The sequence below is a fragment of the Echeneis naucrates genome, chromosome 8 (genome assembly GCF_900963305.1).
Source record: "Echeneis naucrates chromosome 8, fEcheNa1.1, whole genome shotgun sequence".
Lineage (NCBI taxonomy): Eukaryota > Metazoa > Chordata > Actinopteri > Carangiformes > Echeneidae > Echeneis > Echeneis naucrates.
The window spans coordinates 3,725,195-3,745,279 of NC_042518.1; the positions used below are offsets into that span (position 1 = coordinate 3,725,195).

The window sequence follows — 20,085 nt, forward strand, 5'->3', positions numbered from 1 at the left end:
CCGCGCCTACAAGCCCGCCCATTTAACAGCTGCCCACTGAGCGCGTTCCCGACGCTGGAGAGCTGAGGAGGGGGAGTCTGTGGGAGGAAAGAGAAGACAGTAAATATTCTGTTTCCTGAAAATTTCCACACATATTCAAGCTTCACTGCCACAGCTGCTGAGCAGAAGACAATCCCCACAACATATAAACGTGAATGTACATTTATATTTTAGAAACTTTTTTTCCCCTGGGTCAACAATTACTACATGCATAATTATCTGAAGCTCAACACGATACATTTGAAATTAAAGTTGGTGAAGCTTATAAAAGCTTCTCACGCTCTCCAGTGGAGGGATTTGAAAATGTTGGAAACTGGTGAGAATAAATATGGCTTCTTGTGAAAGGTCAATATGAGAATGTCACCCTGCAGATTTTTTATTTTTAAGTTTGGAGCCTGATGTCTTAAGATAAGATAGATAATAAGTTGAATAATACTGATTAGTTGCTGTGATGCAACCAATTTCCTGAAACTTAAAACATACAAATTGTTATTTTCTGTGAAGTGACGAAAGGCCAGCAGAAAAACATTGATTCTGTCCTCAAGCTTTGACTTCTGACCTTTCATGGAAGACAGCGAGGGTAACACCGTGAGAGGCTAACTGGAAATAAAACAAATCAAGTATGTCAAAAGTAAAAGATCATTGCAAATTTAAAAACGTGTTTCAATTTAACTACAGCAAGACATCAGCGGCGCAGTGAAAAGAACGTGTTGGCTGCTCTCAACAAAGACAGTGGTGGAGATAAAAAATCCTGCATATACGGTGTGATTAATGTTCCCCACAGCAACTTTAGAGAGCGGTGAGTGTAAAGCCTGAAAAACACGGTGTGAATCCCTCCCCTCCTTATCTGCCTGCTGACAGACGAGACCTCCTCCCTCCTCTACACTGCAAGGCGTAATGACTAACAGCTGGGGTTGCTGACTATTTTCAAACCCAAATGGGAACGGAGATGGTGCAGACGGTGTGTTATTATCTCCTCTGCTCGTGAAGTGAGCCTCAGTACCTGACCACCCACTCGCCATCAATGAGTGAGTCACTCAACGCTTTCCTGTGCCCATTGGCCTGCTCTGCTACCTTATAGGAATATTATGTGACTCATTCGTGCGCCACTAAAACTGCCTGGTGATGCATGGTGATGGAGAGCACACGAAGTTAAAGCCGGTAATCTAGGAATGGTGAATGTCTAAGTTTGGCCTCAGGAGGAGAAACAGCGTTGATAAAGCTACTTGAGCTGCCATAGATCTCCAGGAGGGGAGATTAAAAAGTGATACAATCCATTTGTCTTTCCTTGCCTTTGTTCTGATATGTAAGCAGAGCTCAAGTTGCACATTACCTTCGAGGAGAATCCCGACCTGAGGTCAGTGAGGGTGAATGTCACAGCTTGTACACGTCATCTGCAAAAACAAAACAGACTATTTAAAAAGACTCACTGTCCGACTGAAAGAAAGGGAAGTGGGGAAAAAAAAAAATGGACCCTGACACTGAAAAAGCTGTGTAAAACAAACAGCTGACCTATATCACCACTGTGTAGCAATCACAGGTGTTTGCCCATGGACCTAGTGACCTAAAAATACTAAAACAACGCTGGGAACAAATAAAGTCCATGCAGCTTCACAGCTCCCTGGAATTTAAGTTCACTCGTCATGAAACTTACCTGAAATGGAACCCGCAGACAGATCCGTGCCATTTTCCAAATTTCACATCCAATTACCACCCTCCTCTTACAAGTAAACCATCAGAGTTTGAAGATGAAAAGAGACGCACAAGAATGTGATAATCATGGCTACTTGTTTTTACTTCTCAAAGTTAGCAGTCAGTTAAATGTACATTATCAAAAAAAGGCCCAACTTTTCACTTCTCCTCACTCTCCAGATAACATACAAAAAAAAGGACAAACCAGGACATTATAAAGCTGCACATTTTGTACCAGATACAATAATAAAATACGCAATGCTACATTAAGTGGTTAAAAATACAAAGGGGAAAAAGTATATTGATTTTTTTTAAAACATCTTTAAAGAATATACAATGTTATTTTTTTCTTAACTAGCCAAGATTTTTAGTAGAAAGTGCATTCTATATAACAAAGAAAGGAGGAGGAGAATCATTCGGCAAACTGAAACAGGACATGGCAGAGAGAGACACTCTGAACAAACTAACTGAAGAATGGGTTTTAGACATAGCTCGGAGGGGCTAGTGTAAAGTTGCCAAAGCAGGAGGAACATTGCTTTAATTTTGAAGGGAATTCCATATTGGAACAAAAAAGGGAATTTCTTAAAAAAAAAAGAAAAGAAATTAACTTTTAAACATAAAAGAAATGTCCATCATTTGCTATGGTCTCTTCAACACTAACCGCCTCCACATAGGATTCTCCTCCTTTCCTTGCCTAAAAACATCCACTCATGTCTCACCTCCACCCTTTGCCATGCAGCCACAACTGCACACTGTTCAACAATGCATTGTCAGTCCCTCCCTTCCCTGCGCCTCACCCACGCAGCAGTAAAGTGCAGAGAATACACACAAATGAAAAGGCTTAAAAAAAAAAAAAAGAAAGTACAAGACAAAGATCCATACTGCGAGATGCTGAAGTACACAGCAGAAGAACTGAGGGGACAGCACGATAAGCAAACAATGCAGCCGGTTTTAAGACCCACAGAAATGGCAGGATAATCGCAGGTCTCAAATCAAAAGAGGAAACCATCTGAAACTACTGAGTTTAACCACTTCAGACTGAATACCATTAGAACGGTAGAAAGATGTTAAACTTCTGCTATTGTCCACGTCAGGTATCCCCATGCACACATATTGGGGGCACACTGTGTATAAGCAGCTTTTGGTACAAGAGCACTGGGGACAACCAGACAGACAGACATACATACATACATACTGGCAGAGACTAACACATGCACACATTTGCTCTCTCTCTCTCACTCACACACACACACACACACACACACACACACACACACTCAAAGATCAATGTTCCTCCTCAACACACCATCAGTTTGGGTGAAGGGGTAACAACCATACAACCAAAATTCATGTCAAATACTTGCCAGCCACATCTGCTTGTTTTAAACAAATAACATTCACCCTATTACATTGACAAATGTACTTTCTTGCGCTGACATGATCACGTTGCGCGTTATCTATACAAAGATTCCAAGTATTTTTGGAATTGTATGACCACTGGATTTTATCCTGACATTTCCTAACAGTATATCTACACTACTACAGACCCATTCATTAGCTTAAAACTGAGCAAAATATTAGATAACATTAAAAAAAATATGAATGACTAAGCAGCCATCATTCTGCGCAGGCAACATTCATCGGGTTTAGACGCCTTTGCCTCTGTAGATCAAAGTCTGTCAGTAAGATGAAAAGTCAAAAACAAACCAGAACGCACCACACCAAACCATGGAATATAGGCTGAGACGAATATGCATAATTGTCATTTAAGACCTGTGATGAAAAAGGTCCCTTATGTATATTCTGTGTGTGTTTGTGAGAGCATGTCAAATGACCTTTAATGTGGTAACCCGTATTGTTTTTCGACAGCAGCGAAGGGAGGTGGGGTAAATCCTGATGGGGCCATGTGCCTGGCCCCTCACAGTGGCAGTATTTGACAGTATCTGTTATCTAAAAGTATCCTTTGACCAACAGCACTGAAAAACTGAGGTTGCACTGATCACAGTAAGTAAATCAGTGACCGTATGGTCTTTGTCTTTTGCCTGTGCTTGAGTTAAGTGTGAGGCTGCGTGTGCCGAGGGCATGTCCTGCATAACTTGAGTTTTATGTTCACAAAATAGTCTAGTCAAACCTCAAATCCATTGTAGAAAAGCCAGGCCGGCAAGACATGTTCTATATGACACAAAACATTGTTAATTCATATTACACTTCTGAAAATAAAATGGAAAAGCAAAGTTAAGAAATATTTTATGTACTGGAATGGAAAGCACCATTTAACCATATGAATCTCAGACTATGTCTAGACTCAACTAATCATTTACAAAACTTTTTTTTTTTTTTTTTCTACAATGTCCTTTACAAAAATCCCCCTCCCCCTGTCTTACCGTAACCTATGGCACTGCATCTTGTACTATTGGTGTTGCCGCTCTGACAGAAAGCCTCAGCCTAGGCCTTAGTACAGAGAAAGACTCAGGTAGAACCAGTTGCAACATTCATTACACGTTTCTGTAGGGTGTGAGGATCTGCAGTACAATGCGTAGGAAAAGTTGAATATTGCTATGGGGAGGACCTGCACAGAAAGCAAAAGTCCAGAGCAATGTGCAACCGTTAAGTCAACTTGACATAAAGACAAAAGTTCAATGACACTGATCGTGGATGACCCACGGAGCCCAGGTAATACATATGTTGACTTCTATCAGCAGCTTATGATCAGAAGAAGATACTTTGAACCCATCAATGTACAGATAGAGAACTTGCATGGAAATCGTTGTGTATGGATTTCCCCAAGAAATGTTCACAGGAGAAAAAAAAATAAAAAATTCTAGGCATTGTAAAATCTTTGTCAGTTGATCTGCGTGTTTAAGTAGGGGTCTTAAATAACGTGTGCACTCAGGGTGTGTGAGTCTTTCACACATACACAGAAGTGTATGCTTAGCTTGAATTATTTAAATTTGCTTTAGAGGAATACCCTTATATCAGGGGTTCTTGCGACTAAGAGACTGAGGCAGGACTATGTGGAGAAGAGGAACAAGGCGCAGTTTGGTGTGGGCCTGCAGTACCGGAGCACAGTTCAGTGGTGCTGGGGGGCTCCAGGACACTTGTCAGGGGGGGCCATGTGATGCAGGTAGCTGCTGTCTTCGTGCCCACAGTGGTTTAGGGGCTCACTTTTAAAAAGGGCAGGGGGTGGGGGCAGGTGGGAGACTGGGGGTACGGCAAGGTGGTGGGTATGAGGTGGGGCATGTTGCGGTGTGTTTGCGTGGTGTTGTTGGGCTGTTGGGGGGGGGGGGGTGATGATGAGAAGCGGTCGAGTGAAGCTGCACATGGGAGAACGCGTGTCCCACAGGGCCTCGGGGAGGCATGGACCCTCCTGTCGGACTGAGGCCCAGGGAAGCTGAGGTGGTGGCTGGGGTGGAGGCTGAGGGGCCGGGACCAGAGGAGGAGGAGGAGGAGGAGGAGGAGGAAGAGAAGGTGTTGGCAAAGAGCCGGACAGGCACAGGTGGGCCACTGGTCTGCAGAACTACAGGGCTGGTGACCCGGAAACACTTCTCCTTATGTGCTTTGAGCATGTTGGAGAAGCGGAAGCGTTGGCCGCACACCTCACAGGGATACGGCTTCTCCCCCGTGTGGGTACGGCGGTGGCGCTTCATGTTGGGTCGGCTGGTGAAGCTCTTTCCGCAGATCTCACAAATGAAAGGCTTCTCTCCTGCACAGATTCAGAAATTAGGAGAATGAGGAAAGACAGAAAATGTATCGGTAGTAACAATAAACTTAAATGACTTAACAGAGAGACTATGATGCACCTGAGTCAAATCATTTGCTGTCAAATGAGACGATTTCAAAATTGGAAATAATCAACTCATTAAAGCTCTCCAAATTACAAAGCTAACTTTTTCCATTTTTTTCCTCTACAACAGAGCAGCAGCTCTCATTTAAAAATGCTAATAAGTTGCCATCTTGAATTGAGAGTCTTTACCGTCAACCCACCCACTCAGCAGGAAGCTATTACCATTCACACTTTGAGGAGAGGAGATGTGAAAGTGAACAACAGCAGCTCAGTTGGAATGCCGCTCTCATTAACCTCCCTCCATGGAGCCACTAAATGTGCCTGCAAACACCCACACAGCCATCTATTAACAGGCTGCTGAAGTGCTCTCTATGTGCCTTATTCTGGCATGTTATGTGTGAAGCTCCTCCAAACCAAATGAATATCAAAAGGTGACAACTAATGTGCTAGCCTTCTGTAACTGTTACATCGCTCCCAATTCCCAAGATTTCATGAAAAAGCTGTGCACCATGGCCCAAACTTTGGGTTTTTAACATGTGTGGTGCGTATTACAGGGCATGGATGGGTGTGTCTGCCTGCTCCAGAATGCTAAATTGGTTTCTACTGGAAGGGACAGGAGACGGTAGTGTAATTACACATCCCAAATATAACTGTGAGGGGCAATGTAGAGTGGCGTGTCCACCCACGACAGGCATGGATTGAGAGAGAGAGAGAGAGAGAGAGAGAGAGAGAGAGAGAGAGAAAAAAAAAAAACATACAAAAAAAAGTAGTGAAGGACATAGAGGCGTTTACTGCTAAGTTTAGTCTTAGAAATAGCAAAGCAGCATGGACAGAAAATCAGAGGGATGTAATACAGCCTGTCTGGGTAGTCATTATAAGCCACACTATACGCTAGTGTGTTCTTTGATGTGAAATGCCCCTCTCATTAAAACCACTCCTCCTTGTGCTTGCTACTATAATGTTCATTTTGGCATCATCCCGTGTCTTTACTTTTTTTTTTTTTTTTTTTTTTTTTAATAAAGGGAGGACATGGAGACTAGCTGGCGGGCTGACTGACACTTTAACAACAGTTTGTAGTTTTCATCTCAAAACATTTCAAATTTGTATTTAGATTATCAGCAGAGAATAAAAAAAAAATACATCTGACCACAACTTTAAAGAAATACACGGTAATATTCCAAACTAACCCACAGAAGCACTTAAGACCTAAATTAGTGACAGCAAATCCTTCAGACATTTTGTGACCATATTTCAGTAGAATCGTGAACAGCAAGTGAAGTAAGATGGTTTAAAAGAAAACATAATTTTTCCACACTACAGAGCGTCTTGCTGTTCGCTGTAATTTACTGTTGCACTACTGAATAGACTTAAATAGATGCTGGAAAGATTCTATGGTATTTTCGGTCTTTCCTTTTATTTTTGCAGAGAGGCGAGACATCTCTTTCCCAAATATTGTTTTTCTGAGTTTAGCCACTGTAAAACCACACTCGGTAAGACACTGTTCTTGAAGGTTTTTCTTATTCCCCCCTCACTGTCTGTTCTCTCACTCCTTTTCATACTGGTTGGAATTTTGAATGTGCAACGTTAAATGTCAATAACCTCACGAGAAATTCCTTTCCCAAATACCAAAATTCAAACTACCAACAACCAATTGATATTTGCAATCTGAAGTCATCTTACATGAGTTGCACCATTCTTTGATTTATGCATTTACTGGCAGCTCCACCCTCATAGTCCCTGGACCAGGCCTCAGGTTCTTTTTGTCATTTTGGGATCATAAAGAAAAAAACAACAAAAACAATGGAACAATAGGTCTATTTAAGTGCATACAATGGCCTATAACCAACACCCACCTGTGTGCGTTTTCATGTGCTCATCAAAATACTGTTTCATGTTGAAGTCTTTGCCACACCATTGGCACATGAACTGCTTGTGTCCGATGTGAATGCTCATGTGAGAGCGCAGCTGGTATTTGTACTGGAACCGCTCGTCACAGTTCTATCACAGAGACAAAGACATTCAGATAGCATGCACAGGCAGACATACAAAAACACACACACAATGCACAAAAAAATCTGAACTCCGAATATGCCCTATGACATTTCACATACTATTCTTACTTTTGATCAGGTTAGGCAGTAGAGTGTTGAACATTCAGTTTTAGTCAGACATTTTGCATATGAAGAAGGCCAGCCTAGGACACTTGTATACATACGCAATGAGGTTAAAGAGACGAGCCAACAATAACCACATTATTGGTGTACATGTATATTTGAATTATGAGGCTTTCTTGGTCAGGTGTTCTCCTGAAATTAGACATTTGCAACCTCAACGGCACAACTGGCTAAATAAATGTATCAAAGAAAAATCTAACAGGTTCCACATGACAGAGGAGGAGGGTATATACATTATATACACACCCCAATAAGCATATAATTATATGGTACAGTGTAGGAGGACTTCAAATGTTTAATTAGAGCAGCTCCACCCAAACACACAAGCTCCCTCTATGCTGTCCATTCCAGTGATTGGAAGAGGCCTGGGGTGTGAGTAAAGCAACCCCATCTGTCACTTCCCTCTGAATTAATGAGTCAAGAGAGAGCTGCAATTGTCAACTGTTAACAACTCTGCTGAGCAGAAAGAAATGTGAAATATCACAATGTGGCATTTAGTTTATCCAGTTTTGTGTGTTTTGCTAATATTTGACTTCGTTTTCTGGGCAACTCTGATTACACAAGAGTCCAACACATGTTCGAAATACAGTAGGATATCCTGCACCCTGTCTATGAAAGACATTAACTGAATATAACTGACTATTTCGGGTTGGTCACAAACCACATGGCACATCTGCTCAGATTAATGAGTGAAAACTCCCTCAAGGAACCTTTTCAGGCAGACAAGGGCAAATTGACCAAAACTGTAACCTTGAATCTGGTTCAGCTCAAAATAAATGTTTCGAAGGGACAAGGGGGGAAAGATGATGCCATTTAGGTGTGTGTGTGTTTATGATAAAGAATGCCTTATGACTACCTTCACTGCAGTACATCAACAAGGCACGGAGCAAATTAAACCAAGACCATTCAAGCGTGGAACTCGGGCTGCTAAGAAAACACTGCATCTGGCATCGAAGTGTCAAGGTCTACTGTAAGCCTGAATAATTTCTGCTATGTTATGTGAACGAACTTTACAAGGCAGTAGGATGTGAAAGGGTGAGAGGAAGAAAAAAAAACCCCAAACAAAACAAAAACCACAACAAGCAAGCCTTGCTTTGCCCTAAAAACTTTTAGTGCACCCAGTCACACTCTGAAACCAGATGTCCTTTAAATAAAATAAGAATAATATGTAATAATAAATAATGCCAATAAAAACAGTTTTTTTTTATCATATAGCATTTTTTGCAAATGCTGCAATGGCAATATGATTTACATTTAATTTTCCCTGAGAAGAATAGAACAAACAAACAAAAGAATGATGTCGCTTTAGTTGGGTCTCGTATCAAACAACATTTCTTTGCATCTGAAGAAAACTATTTTTATGTTGAGGCAAATCTGTAGCACTTCATTTATGGTCGGCTGTCACTTGTGCCGTTGTCAAAATTTGATTATTGCACTTAGGATGGAAGTTTATTGAAATGACAAAGCTGCAAATTTTTAGGCCTGCAAGGTTATTCACTATATTTGAAGAGTGTTGCCGACCGTGACACAACTGCATCAGTGCTTTCAGAGGGGACAATTTGCATATAGCTCAATAAATTTCCCAAATGCTGTTTCAGCAATTTTTTTCTTATTTTTTCATAAATAAGTTTTCTTTTGTGGGGGGGTGGGGGGTCCACATCTAAGGTAAGGTATTCCTACTCTCTAGCTGTATGGCCATGTACTGTATGGTACTGAATTTAGTTTCAACAGAGCAAAACATCAATCCAATAGCAAGGGGTCACATTTTCTAATGGCAGGGCCACAATGTGTACCTTACCTCACAGCGGAAAGGTTTCTCTCCAGAGTGCTGGAGTGAGTGAACTTTTAAAGACATGCTGCGTTTAAACGACTTTCCGCATGTCTCACAGGTGAACGGCATGTCCTTAGTGTGAGCTGGGTTTGGAGAAAAGAGGAAGACAACAGAGTAAACCCAATGATGTGATATTACGGTTTCAAATACGATAGTCGTGTATAAATGATGGAGGCTATGCAACCTGATAACCCAGAGAGAAGTTTCAACATGAACATATGTACACAACATAATAGACCTGAACATATACTGAACATAACCTTGAAAACGTATGTGATGATCATGACCTTCAAATCAACTAAAATTTTTGATTTTGTTTTGTTCACTGCGTTGCACTGAGGCCTTAATGGTTGCTCAGTCCTATTATCAGAGAGCATAATATAAGAAAGTGTAGTAGTATAGGAAATGTAAATGTTGGTTCACAAAAACAAAAGATGTCCACCTACCAACCATGTGCTTGCGGACATGAGCCATAGTGTAGAACTTCTTCTCACAGATTTCACATGAAAACTTCTTTTCCGCGTAGCCATGCACAATCTTGATGTGCTCATGCAGTGACCAAAGCTTCTTGAAAGACTTGTTGCAGGAGACACACTGTGGACCACATTAGAGAGGAAAAAAAAAAAAAAAAAAAAAAAAAGACTAAGATTATTGTTGCTAATTGGTATCATGAGCAACAAAACCTGGGGGTCTTTAGATTTTCTAAACTTGTTTTCTTATACTCCAGCTCCCTCTGCTGGGGTAAATTCTGCATGGAATTTTATAAAAACCCTCTGGGGAAAAAAAATCTGTAAATGGAATAACCAGTTTTCATGCTGGTGGGGGAAAAAAAAACAACTAAATAAACAAAACCGCCTAAACGGAAATATGTGGATTTCATCGAGGCAAACTTATTAAATTATTATTATATTACTTTACTGTATTTCTTTAATACCATATGAAATGCACATGGATATCCTTTTCACAGTCATGCTGAATCACTAAAACAGGGCTTGGACAATGCACTTATCTTCATATTTTAAAACATTCAAAACATTTTGGTGTTGATTTGATTTGCATTTAAGTATGTGGATTTCTAATGCCACATATTTTCCTGGTCATTGCTTTATTTGCAAAGTCTTATTTTCTCTGTGAGTGATCTTCATTTGCTAAAATCCTCTCTGCAAAACTGCACAAATTAAATACCTTGCACAATTTGACCACTAACACTTATTTTGAAGCAAGTTATGTTCATCTTTGGCCTCCTGTTTTGGCTTGCTGCCTTGCAGAAAAAGAAAACTGAGTTCTGTTATCTTGCAACCCTAGTAATTCTATGCTGCCACCAAAATGCAAAACACAAGGAGTTTATTTGATGGCCAAAGGCTTAGTTGCAGTCTCATTGGATAAAAGACACTTTAGATTTTCTCCACATGCCTTGTAGCAAACATTGGGCAAGATATCATATGATTTTTCTTAAACAGAGACTCTCTTTTCCTGTTCCATAACACAGTTGGAGCACCAGGGGACATATTGTGTTCACGTCGCTTTTTCAGTTATGAACCCTGAAGCACCACAGCTGCCACGGGCCTGCTGGGAGCTTTGCTGGTGTTTTTAATCACCCAGACGTTCAGTTGATGAAGTCAGCCTATTCAAGATAGATTAAAATAATTAGTTCCTTTCTGATTAGTTTTATGTCTTAATTATACAATTTGGGCTGGAAACTTGACAAACTAGTTGCAAGATGTTATAAGAGACTGTCTCTTATCCTTTTGGTTAAAACAACAACTGAGTGTTGCCTACTAAGCAACAAAGGAGGGTTATTAGGTTTTATATCAAATGTTTCACCTTCACATCAAGTATTTATTAGAAAATGTATTATCTTCACAGCTCCACAGTTTGAACTTAATTACCCAGATGTGGTGAGTTGACAATTCTTACTTCACAAAGCAAATGAAGATGTAAATCAAAGTCAGCAAAACAGATGGCTAAATTAAGACAGTCAAAACACATTACCCTTGGTTTTAATACAGAGAGCGATCCTTTCAGTTTTAGAGAAGTGAAACCAAATTGGAGCCACTTTCTTGAAATGTTCTCAATGGCAGCCAGATGACTTTTCTAGTGCTTTCAAAACATGCACTACAACCCTGAACATATTCAAACATTAATCAGAGGAGCTGGTTGTGAGAGGAAAATTATTTGAATCAGGTGGACTGGACATTAAACAGATGCTACACAACCAGCTGATCATACATAAATATAGTGATAGATAGTTCAAAGACTAGGCATGTTTACGATGTTTCTATCTCGCTTCCTGCACACTCTACCCAGAGTAGTTCAAATAGAGAACACACAGACAGTGTTCTATATGAAAGTGCAACTCTGGAAAATGTCCACGCCCGATTCTATGGGCACTGTCTGGCGTTGACAGAAGAACCCACTTTTCTACATGGTGGCAGTTTCATAGGATGTGGGAATTTAACTTCCCAGAGGCAAAACAACACAATAATGATATTTCCAATGATGACTGTGTGGCCAAAAAAAAAAATCCATTTGAACATCAGGTTGCACGTTGAATGATAAGAACCAATAAATCAAACATTTAATTCTATAAATTAGGGCAAATCGCCGGCATAGTGATTAGCACTGTTGCCTCACAACAAGGATGTGGCGGGTTTGGTTCCCGGGCCTGGGGCCTTTCTGTGTGGAGTTTGTATGTTGTCCCTCAGTACTCTGGTTCCCCCCACTGTCCAAAGACATGCATGTTTTAGTTAATTGGTGACTCTAAATTGTCCATACATCTGAGTGTGAGTGGTTGTTGGTCTGTGTGTGTTGGCCCTGTGATGGACTGGCAAGCTGTCAATGATGTACCCAACAATTGCCCAATGTGAGCTGGGATTGGCTCTAGTACCCCCCACAACCCAGATAAGTGGTAGCTAATGAATGAATTAATGCATTTAATAAATTCTCCAAACATGTTTGCCTGAATCTATTTAGTTATGTAAACAAATTATCTTTTAAACACATGACAAAAAATGGGAATGTACTCTTCTACAATTAAGGCTAATATTTGCAGGAGAGAATAAACTGGGACACTATGTGAGCTAGAGGATTTGCTTTACCTGGATGTTCTTCTCACAGTCGGTCTGCTGGTGTAAAGCCAGCTCACTCTCCAGGACAAACTTTTTGCCACACTTGTCACAAATCTGCATTCTTCTGTGCGTAACATTCATGTGCTTCTCCAAGTACCAACGTGTATTGAACACTCGAGGACATTTTTCACACGCCAACATCTCTTTCTCCTCCGCCTCTGCTTTCCCTCCTGTCATTGCTGTTGTGGAACCAGCAGACGATGGGGCTGACCTGGCTGACCTGCGCATGCTCTTCGGGGGCTCCATGCACTTCCGTCGCCCCCTGGTGGTCATTCCAGCAGCGGCAGTGCTCAGAGCTGTTCTGAGGCTTTTTCTCCGTGGCTGACTAGGAGCTGCTGAGCTAGTTGCAGCCTGACGGGCCCGCTTTGACCTAGTTCTCCGGCTTTCGATCTCTTCTTCCTCATCGTCTTCCTCCTCTTCTTCATCAGGGCTGTCCTCCTCCTCTTCCTCTTCCTCCTCTTCATCTTCTTCCTCCTCCTCATCATCGTCGCTACCGGCTCTCTCAGAGTCATCTGCAGCGGTTCCAGTTTTGTTGTCACCCTTGGAGACATGAAGAGTCTGGTTGTTCAAGTTCACTTCAACAATGATCTGCTCACGCTTGAAGCCCTCCTCTTCACCATCCTCATCCTCACCCTCTTCTTCCTCATCGTCATCATCTTCTGTGTCATCAGAAGTGCCATTGTTGCCAGCCTGGGACCCCTGCATGCCCACCTCCTGTCCTGTTCCCCCTTCTCTGAAATACTGCTGATGCTGCTGTGGAGTCACATGTTGTGTGGGCAGCTGACCTATGTTCTGATCTCCCATGGATGTCTTGGCCGCCATTTTATTGTCAACCAACACAGAATAGGGCTTGCCTCCAATCTCCCTCTTGTAAAGCTTGCCTGTCAGGTCCAAATCTGGGTTAGGGGAATGAAAATAGGACTGAGATACCGGCGCCCTGCGTCCTTCCTCCTGTGACATCCCGCCAAGACTAGGGACGGAAACCTCTTCCTTGAGGCTCTGGCAGGATTTCATGAAGAGGGAAAGGAGGGATAGAGTTGGTAAGACCACAAGCAAACAGTTACTGCTATGGTGCCTGGTAAGGCTAAAGTATTCTACAAGGAAGGGCAGGGGATACCACACCAACCCCCCACCCTCCTCCTACTGAGGGGACAGGAAGGAGGGGATGAGGTGAGAGAGAGTCAACCTGATTCAAAGAGAGCATCCATGCTGTCCAAGGTAGGAAATGCAGTTGGAAAGACATACAATCTGTTCCAAGTCTTGTATCATATGATTAAAAATGAGACCTCAAAAATCAAAGGCTCACTGTCTTTGATGTTGAGCATTTGAAGCTAAATTCCACTCCAGTTATTACATGAGGTGTGGGCAGGTTGCAGATTCAGTTTCTCCAAGTGTCTTCAAATTGCAGAGCAGGTGAAGACGAGCTGAATGCCTGACATGGAACTGCTATGAGAACTTCTGTGTTTCGCTTGAAGAGCCATTTACAGCACATTACCTGTGAGATAAAACACAGACAAACAGGGTGATAAATATAAGATCAGAAAAGGCTTTCTTCCACTGACTTGTGTCACCAGTCTGTGAACTGAAACTACAGCCATATTGTCAAATTTTCAGCACAGAGCACCACATTTGCCCACAAATGTTTCAGAGTTGTGTGTAGGAGTTGAAACCACAGGCTTATTGTGATAGGACTCATCTTGAGAAAATGAGCAGTACAAGTATTTCCAGACCGCAAGTGAAACACCTCACTATGAAATTTACAACAATGGAAATCCCAATCTCAAATTCACCCATTTATGTAAGAGACGTAGAATATTTTCCTCAGGATGATCAGATATTTGATACAAGCCTACGAGCAGGTACACTTGAAAGGCTCGTTGATAATTCCAAATGCAAAGGACCATATGTAAGCACAGACATAATCATCTCATGACCTTAATCTAGATTTCTGGACAATAGACTTGTACGTAAAGCAACGATTAAGAAGCAGATTGCCTTTGGTCGTAAACAACACATACCTATGTACACACACCACCTAGTCACTGTTACAGAGCACAGTGTAACCACAGCTCAGGAGCCTGTACTGCAAATACAACCACAGGAAATTGTATTTCAACCTTTCAATGAAGCCTGAGTGCTGCGCAATTTATACTGTATAGCCATATCATTACGTTTATGCAAGTAAGTGTTAAGTAAAAAAAAAACAACAAAGTATTAAAACAAATAAATCTGTTTTATTTTAGACTAACACAGACAAACACTACTTTTTAGTGTTTGTTTCGTTTCTGACCTTTGCGTACCTCTGTTGGGTTGTTCCCATCTGACGGTTGGATGCCCTTAAACAACCTCATGCACTGCTCCCCATAATGAGTGTGCACCAGGGCGGATGGCTCATGAGAAAACCTCCCTAAGCAAGAATCAGAAAAAACACATTTCCTCTCTTGGAAACGAGAAACATCCTCTTCTGTGGCTTCATACACATCTTATGTTTTATTTCTTCTAGTAACTGATGCGGCATCGTGTACAAATAAAACAAATTGGCCAAGAGGGATTTTCATATTCAAATATCCCTGACCAATGAAGACGACTTTGCATCAATCTTAAATTTACAGTCGTGGTTAACATGAAAGCTTTGCAAAAGAGCTTGACAAAGGAGCAACAGTATATGCCAAGAATGGGATCATATGCGACACATGTGTAGCGCTATGAAGAAATCACTCATTATTTTAAGAACGGTATTCACCAATATCAATCTCAATTTTTTTTTCCTTTTTTAAGTTTGAGGCACAAAACAAAATGTATTTCTGTCTGCAGTTATAAATACTCCATTAAAAAATAAATTCCAGATTTGTACAGATTCTGCACCTGCTCAAAATAATCTGTAATGAAAGCAGAATGATTCCAATACCAAGTATTTAAATCTAGAAAAGACAATTCACAAGTTTTAACTTTGTTCATTTATCCATTTTTCAAAGAGTTCTATGTAACTCAATAATCAATCTGAATTAAAATCTGGTCGTACTGGTCTCAGTTTACAGCTATAATTTCTTTAAATCCTGAACTGATTTTCCTGTTGTTGCTCAATTGATTTCAACAGACATTCGAAACTTGTAGCGCACATAAAGGAAACAAAATTTTGTATTAAAGTTAAACATAAATCAATCTGTTCTACCAGGTTTGAAAGACCAAGTGAAAGCAATTTATGTAAAATCTATGACTATCCAAACATATAAGACACACCTGTCTTGCTGCGCATGGTGACTCTGATCCTTTCTGAGAATTGGGCAGCAGCTCAGAGCATTAAGACCACAGGGGGAGGGCAAGCGCTGCACTGACAGAGCAACTGAACTCACATGGCTGTTTTAGACACAAAGCCTAATAGATTATCCTGCCTCTGGATGACAGAGGAATATAAATGAATGCATGAAAAACTCATGCCTGAGCTTGACTTTGAAATGTAATCGGCTGTTTTCATTCTTTTTTTTTCTTTAAACGCATGCATGTTTAAAATAAACATTTCTGGGTTTGACAGAATGTACAACAGCAAACTTTTACAATGCATTTCATTTAGTGATCAGAATTTAAATTCACAAAGCAAAGACACAAAGCAAATAAATAAACATCCAGTGTGTTATGTAACCTGTACTGAGTAAAAGCCTTTCACGCGCTTATCATTATTGATGATGAGTCACTTTAAGAATTTCACTCATAGTGAAATAATGCAACCATTTGATGTGGGAATTGAGAAGAGTGCAGATTCATGTCACTAGTAATTAGCCACCACAGTCACCTTGTCACATTGGGAGGTCAAAACTAATAGAATAATGATCACTTCGAAACTCATCCTCTGCACCCTCGTGCAAGCAACAAAAAACACCATCAATGAGTGTCTCTAATGAAGGATTACTTTAATCCAAAGCATTTGTAAGTTAGCAAAACCCGCCCAGATATCAAAGTTTGTTTAACACTTTTTATCATGCTTCAGAGATGAAATGAGGAACCAAAACTATTTTCATCTAGAGTAAGCCACAAAACCTACACCGGATAGATACTGTTGTGGCTTAAGATTTAAATGAAACAGGATGGGAACATCACTGCAAAGGCACTAGACTACACTTAAACCAAGAGCAGTAAGTGTGCAAACAGTCATAGGTACTTACAGCTGAACTGTGACAGTTAAAGCAGATGACACACCAGAGACAAAACGTGTCACGTTTACGCCTTATTATGCAGCAGTGTTTTCTAAATCCATGCTCCCTCTCAAGTCTTGACTTTAATGAGCTTTCCCTTTTGCAGACTTGTAGTGGACCTTGTGAGGGTTCACATTCCTCACTCTGTCCAGACTCATAAGACCTTAACCAGCTCACTGTGTGGTGCACTGCAGGGGTGCTCTATGCCTCTGTAGGTATTTGGCCCTCAAGCCCAAAAATCGGGTCAGAGAGCTGTGCCTAGTGTTTTTAGTCTGGGGTATCATAGAAGCGTGGGAGGCTTATTATCTCAGACATCTCAAACTCCCCTAAATCATGGTACTCTTTATTCCCATCACCACATAGGGAGAGACTCTCTCAAGTCCTACAGCAGACAGAATCTACTGATGTTCACACAGTGACATCTCTATTCCAGACAAGGACAGGTGACATGTAACTACAACACACTAGTTTTAGTTATAATTCGAATAAAGCTGCACTATAATACAAAAATATGTAATACAACCCCAAACGGAAGGACTCAGTCCAGAGATATTAGCATTTCTGGCAACCCCATGTTTTAGCATAGCGCGAAGCACAACTCATAATTTGGGGGGAGTTTAACGAGATACCGTGCAGCAGCTACATCTTGTGAGTGAAAACATGTTGTAGCTCCGAGACGTAATACTGAGGTTGCAGGTTGTATGAAGGGAAAAGGGGGAGGGGGGGTTAAAGCAAAAAGCCCAACACTAAACACTGTGCAGGCCTTGACAACTTAGGCTACTTAGCTTAGCTAGCAGTATTACATAGGTGCCAACCTGCACACACACATGACAAGCTAACTTGGCTACATTAGCTCAAGGTGCAGCCATTAGATATTTTAGTGCTGTTAATGCTAGTTAGCCTGAATAACAAGCACATTACCGTGCACAAGCTATTCCCATCAGCGGGCTAGTATATGATAACATGCATGAGCTAACAACAAATAGAAGACTTTCACTTTTTTTTTATTTATATTAAGAAAAACAGACCCTCCAACCAAACCGCCCGGATTGGGGCTAGTTAGCTTAAAGCTAGCACCAACGTCGGTAATTTCGCATTAACGATAGGACTTGATTTTGAGGCTTTAACGGAGAAATGTGACAGTAAAAGGACTCACATGAAGCGACACGAAAAGCCGATATCAGCCAGTGTTGCCGAAGTATCCTGTCGTGGATAAATGCTGCTTTCCAAATCCACAAAAAAAAAATGAAAAAGAAAAGAAAAAGACAAACCCAGGCTGCTGCCTTTAAGGTTTCTGACAAACCCACTCAACTCGGCACTGTCACAAAGTCACTGCTAGCTCCGCTAACGGACGTTTCTCACCGTAGCTTCGGCCACCGGCTGCCGGCGACCCGGGTGTGCTTCCCCCGGCGGCTGCCATGCTTGTCACACAAGGCAAGTGCCCTAATTATAAGTTAAATTGCGGTCATTTTGTTGTTGTTGTTGTTGTTGTTGTGTTTGTTGTTGTTGTGGTTGTTATCGGGTTTCTGTCTTACCTTAGACAAGAGCGACCTCCCTCTTGCGCTCGTGCAATCAGAGTTGCACAGATTCAGGGATGCACGCGCACTCGTCTCGCTCGCACCCCCTCTACATTTGCGGATGTGCATTTATTAAAAAAAAATAAAAAAATAAAAAAAAATAGTCCAGCTGTGTTGTTGTTTTTGTTTTTAATTCTGTCTTTGTAGTGCTAAATAAATAAATAGATAAATAAAAATGCAGGAGGTGATTCGGTAATGTCTGTCCCAGGCTGTGGAGCTACCTGCGCCGGTGCGCCCTCGAGCCCGCTACGTGGCCCCGGTCCGGCTGTCTCGCGCGTACCGCCTCTGTCCCGCGTTCATCCAGGCCGCTGTCTGGGCAGGCGCGCGCAGGCGAGCGAGCACGCGGCGGCGGCGGTGGCGTGTCTGCCCCCCCCTCACCACACTCTCTCCGGAGCAGACAGGGCACGGCGCGCGCGCGCGCACGCCGGTCTGAAATCACCGATTGATTAAATAATAACGAGCAGACCCGGAGGAGCGTTTATCCCCCCGAAGGAGCACCCAGAGTCTAATTAATTTACTCTATTTTTTTTACCCTTTAACATTACGAGGCTGGTGTGTGTGTGATTTATAAACTTAAAACAGGTTTTCCAACAGTTTTTACACAAATAATTTCAGTATATGTCTATATAGAAAGGAGAACATCTTCATTTGTAATTTTAGGCTTTTAGTCACATGCAAAGGTGTTTTTTTTTCCCACTGGGCAAAAGTGTCCAACCCCTCAAGGGCTCCAAATTTACTTCAAATAATATCAGTCTTAAACAATTTGATTGATCATGAATTTGTTAAAATATGCCACTTGAGTTACAGCGTCAGTTTTTCCGTCTTGTAGCTGTGTTCTTCTACTGTGTCATTTTTCTGGAGTTTTGTATCAAGTAAGTAATGACCAGATACCCTCAGACAATGTAGAAAAGTCAAAAACTACTTTCATGATTTATAAAACAGCTATCAATATCACTACATTCATCTTTTCTTTCAAAATCAATTGTCAATGCTTAAAATATAAAATTAGATTGTCAGAATTGCTCACTGTGAAATTAGCAAATATTCAGAATACAACTGCTACCAATGGCCTTTTTTTAAGGGGGGTCTGAAACTATCAGTTAGCTGAATTCAATCAAATAAATAAATTAACCAATCCATTAAATTCTATTGTTTGGCCATGTAGCTCAGACTCCTGTAAGGTTAACCCAGAATGCTGCTTCTTTATGATTTGTTCACTCCCTTAATGCAACATTGTTTTTTTATGCAAGTATTTTGATTTTTACACTCCCCTAAGTAACCAAATTAAAGATATAAAAAAAGACAACCATCCATGTCAATGCAGGGAACAAGGGTTTAAATATTAATGGTTATCAGGAAATGCAGTTAAAAATAATGTTTCATTTACCTTATATTGAACAATCTGAAAAATCTGACAGTTTTTCTGCCTCTTCCTCACCAGCCATTTTTCAAAACTTCCTCTCAGTCATCATAATCGGTGACAGTTAAACTTGTAGCCAGTTTCCAAACATTACAATGGAGCAGTTGTAGCAGAAGCAGCAGCTAACAGTGCGACTGTCTCTCTGCTACTTTAAGTAAGAAAATTAAATTATGAAGCACCCTCATGTGGTGGCAATTATGCCTGCAATTAATTCAAAATGAGTAGAATAACGGCTAGAATAACAAGCATG

The 20,085-nt window shown here is 41.1% G+C and overlaps 1 protein-coding gene across 1 annotated transcript; it reads right to left on the reverse strand.

Moving 5' to 3' along the window:
• Positions 1-4,080: 4,080 nt before the first annotated feature.
• LOC115048079 (zinc finger protein 652-like) lies at positions 4,081-18,316 on the reverse strand. Its single transcript, XM_029509330.1, is given in 7 exon segments — positions 4,081-5,017; positions 5,019-5,434; positions 7,369-7,513; positions 9,488-9,603; positions 9,967-10,114; positions 12,619-14,143; positions 17,995-18,316. Coding segments are annotated over 6 exon segments (2,085 nt in total). The 5' UTR covers positions 13,663-14,143; positions 17,995-18,316; the 3' UTR covers positions 4,081-4,801.
• Positions 18,317-20,085: the final 1,769 nt, after the last annotated feature.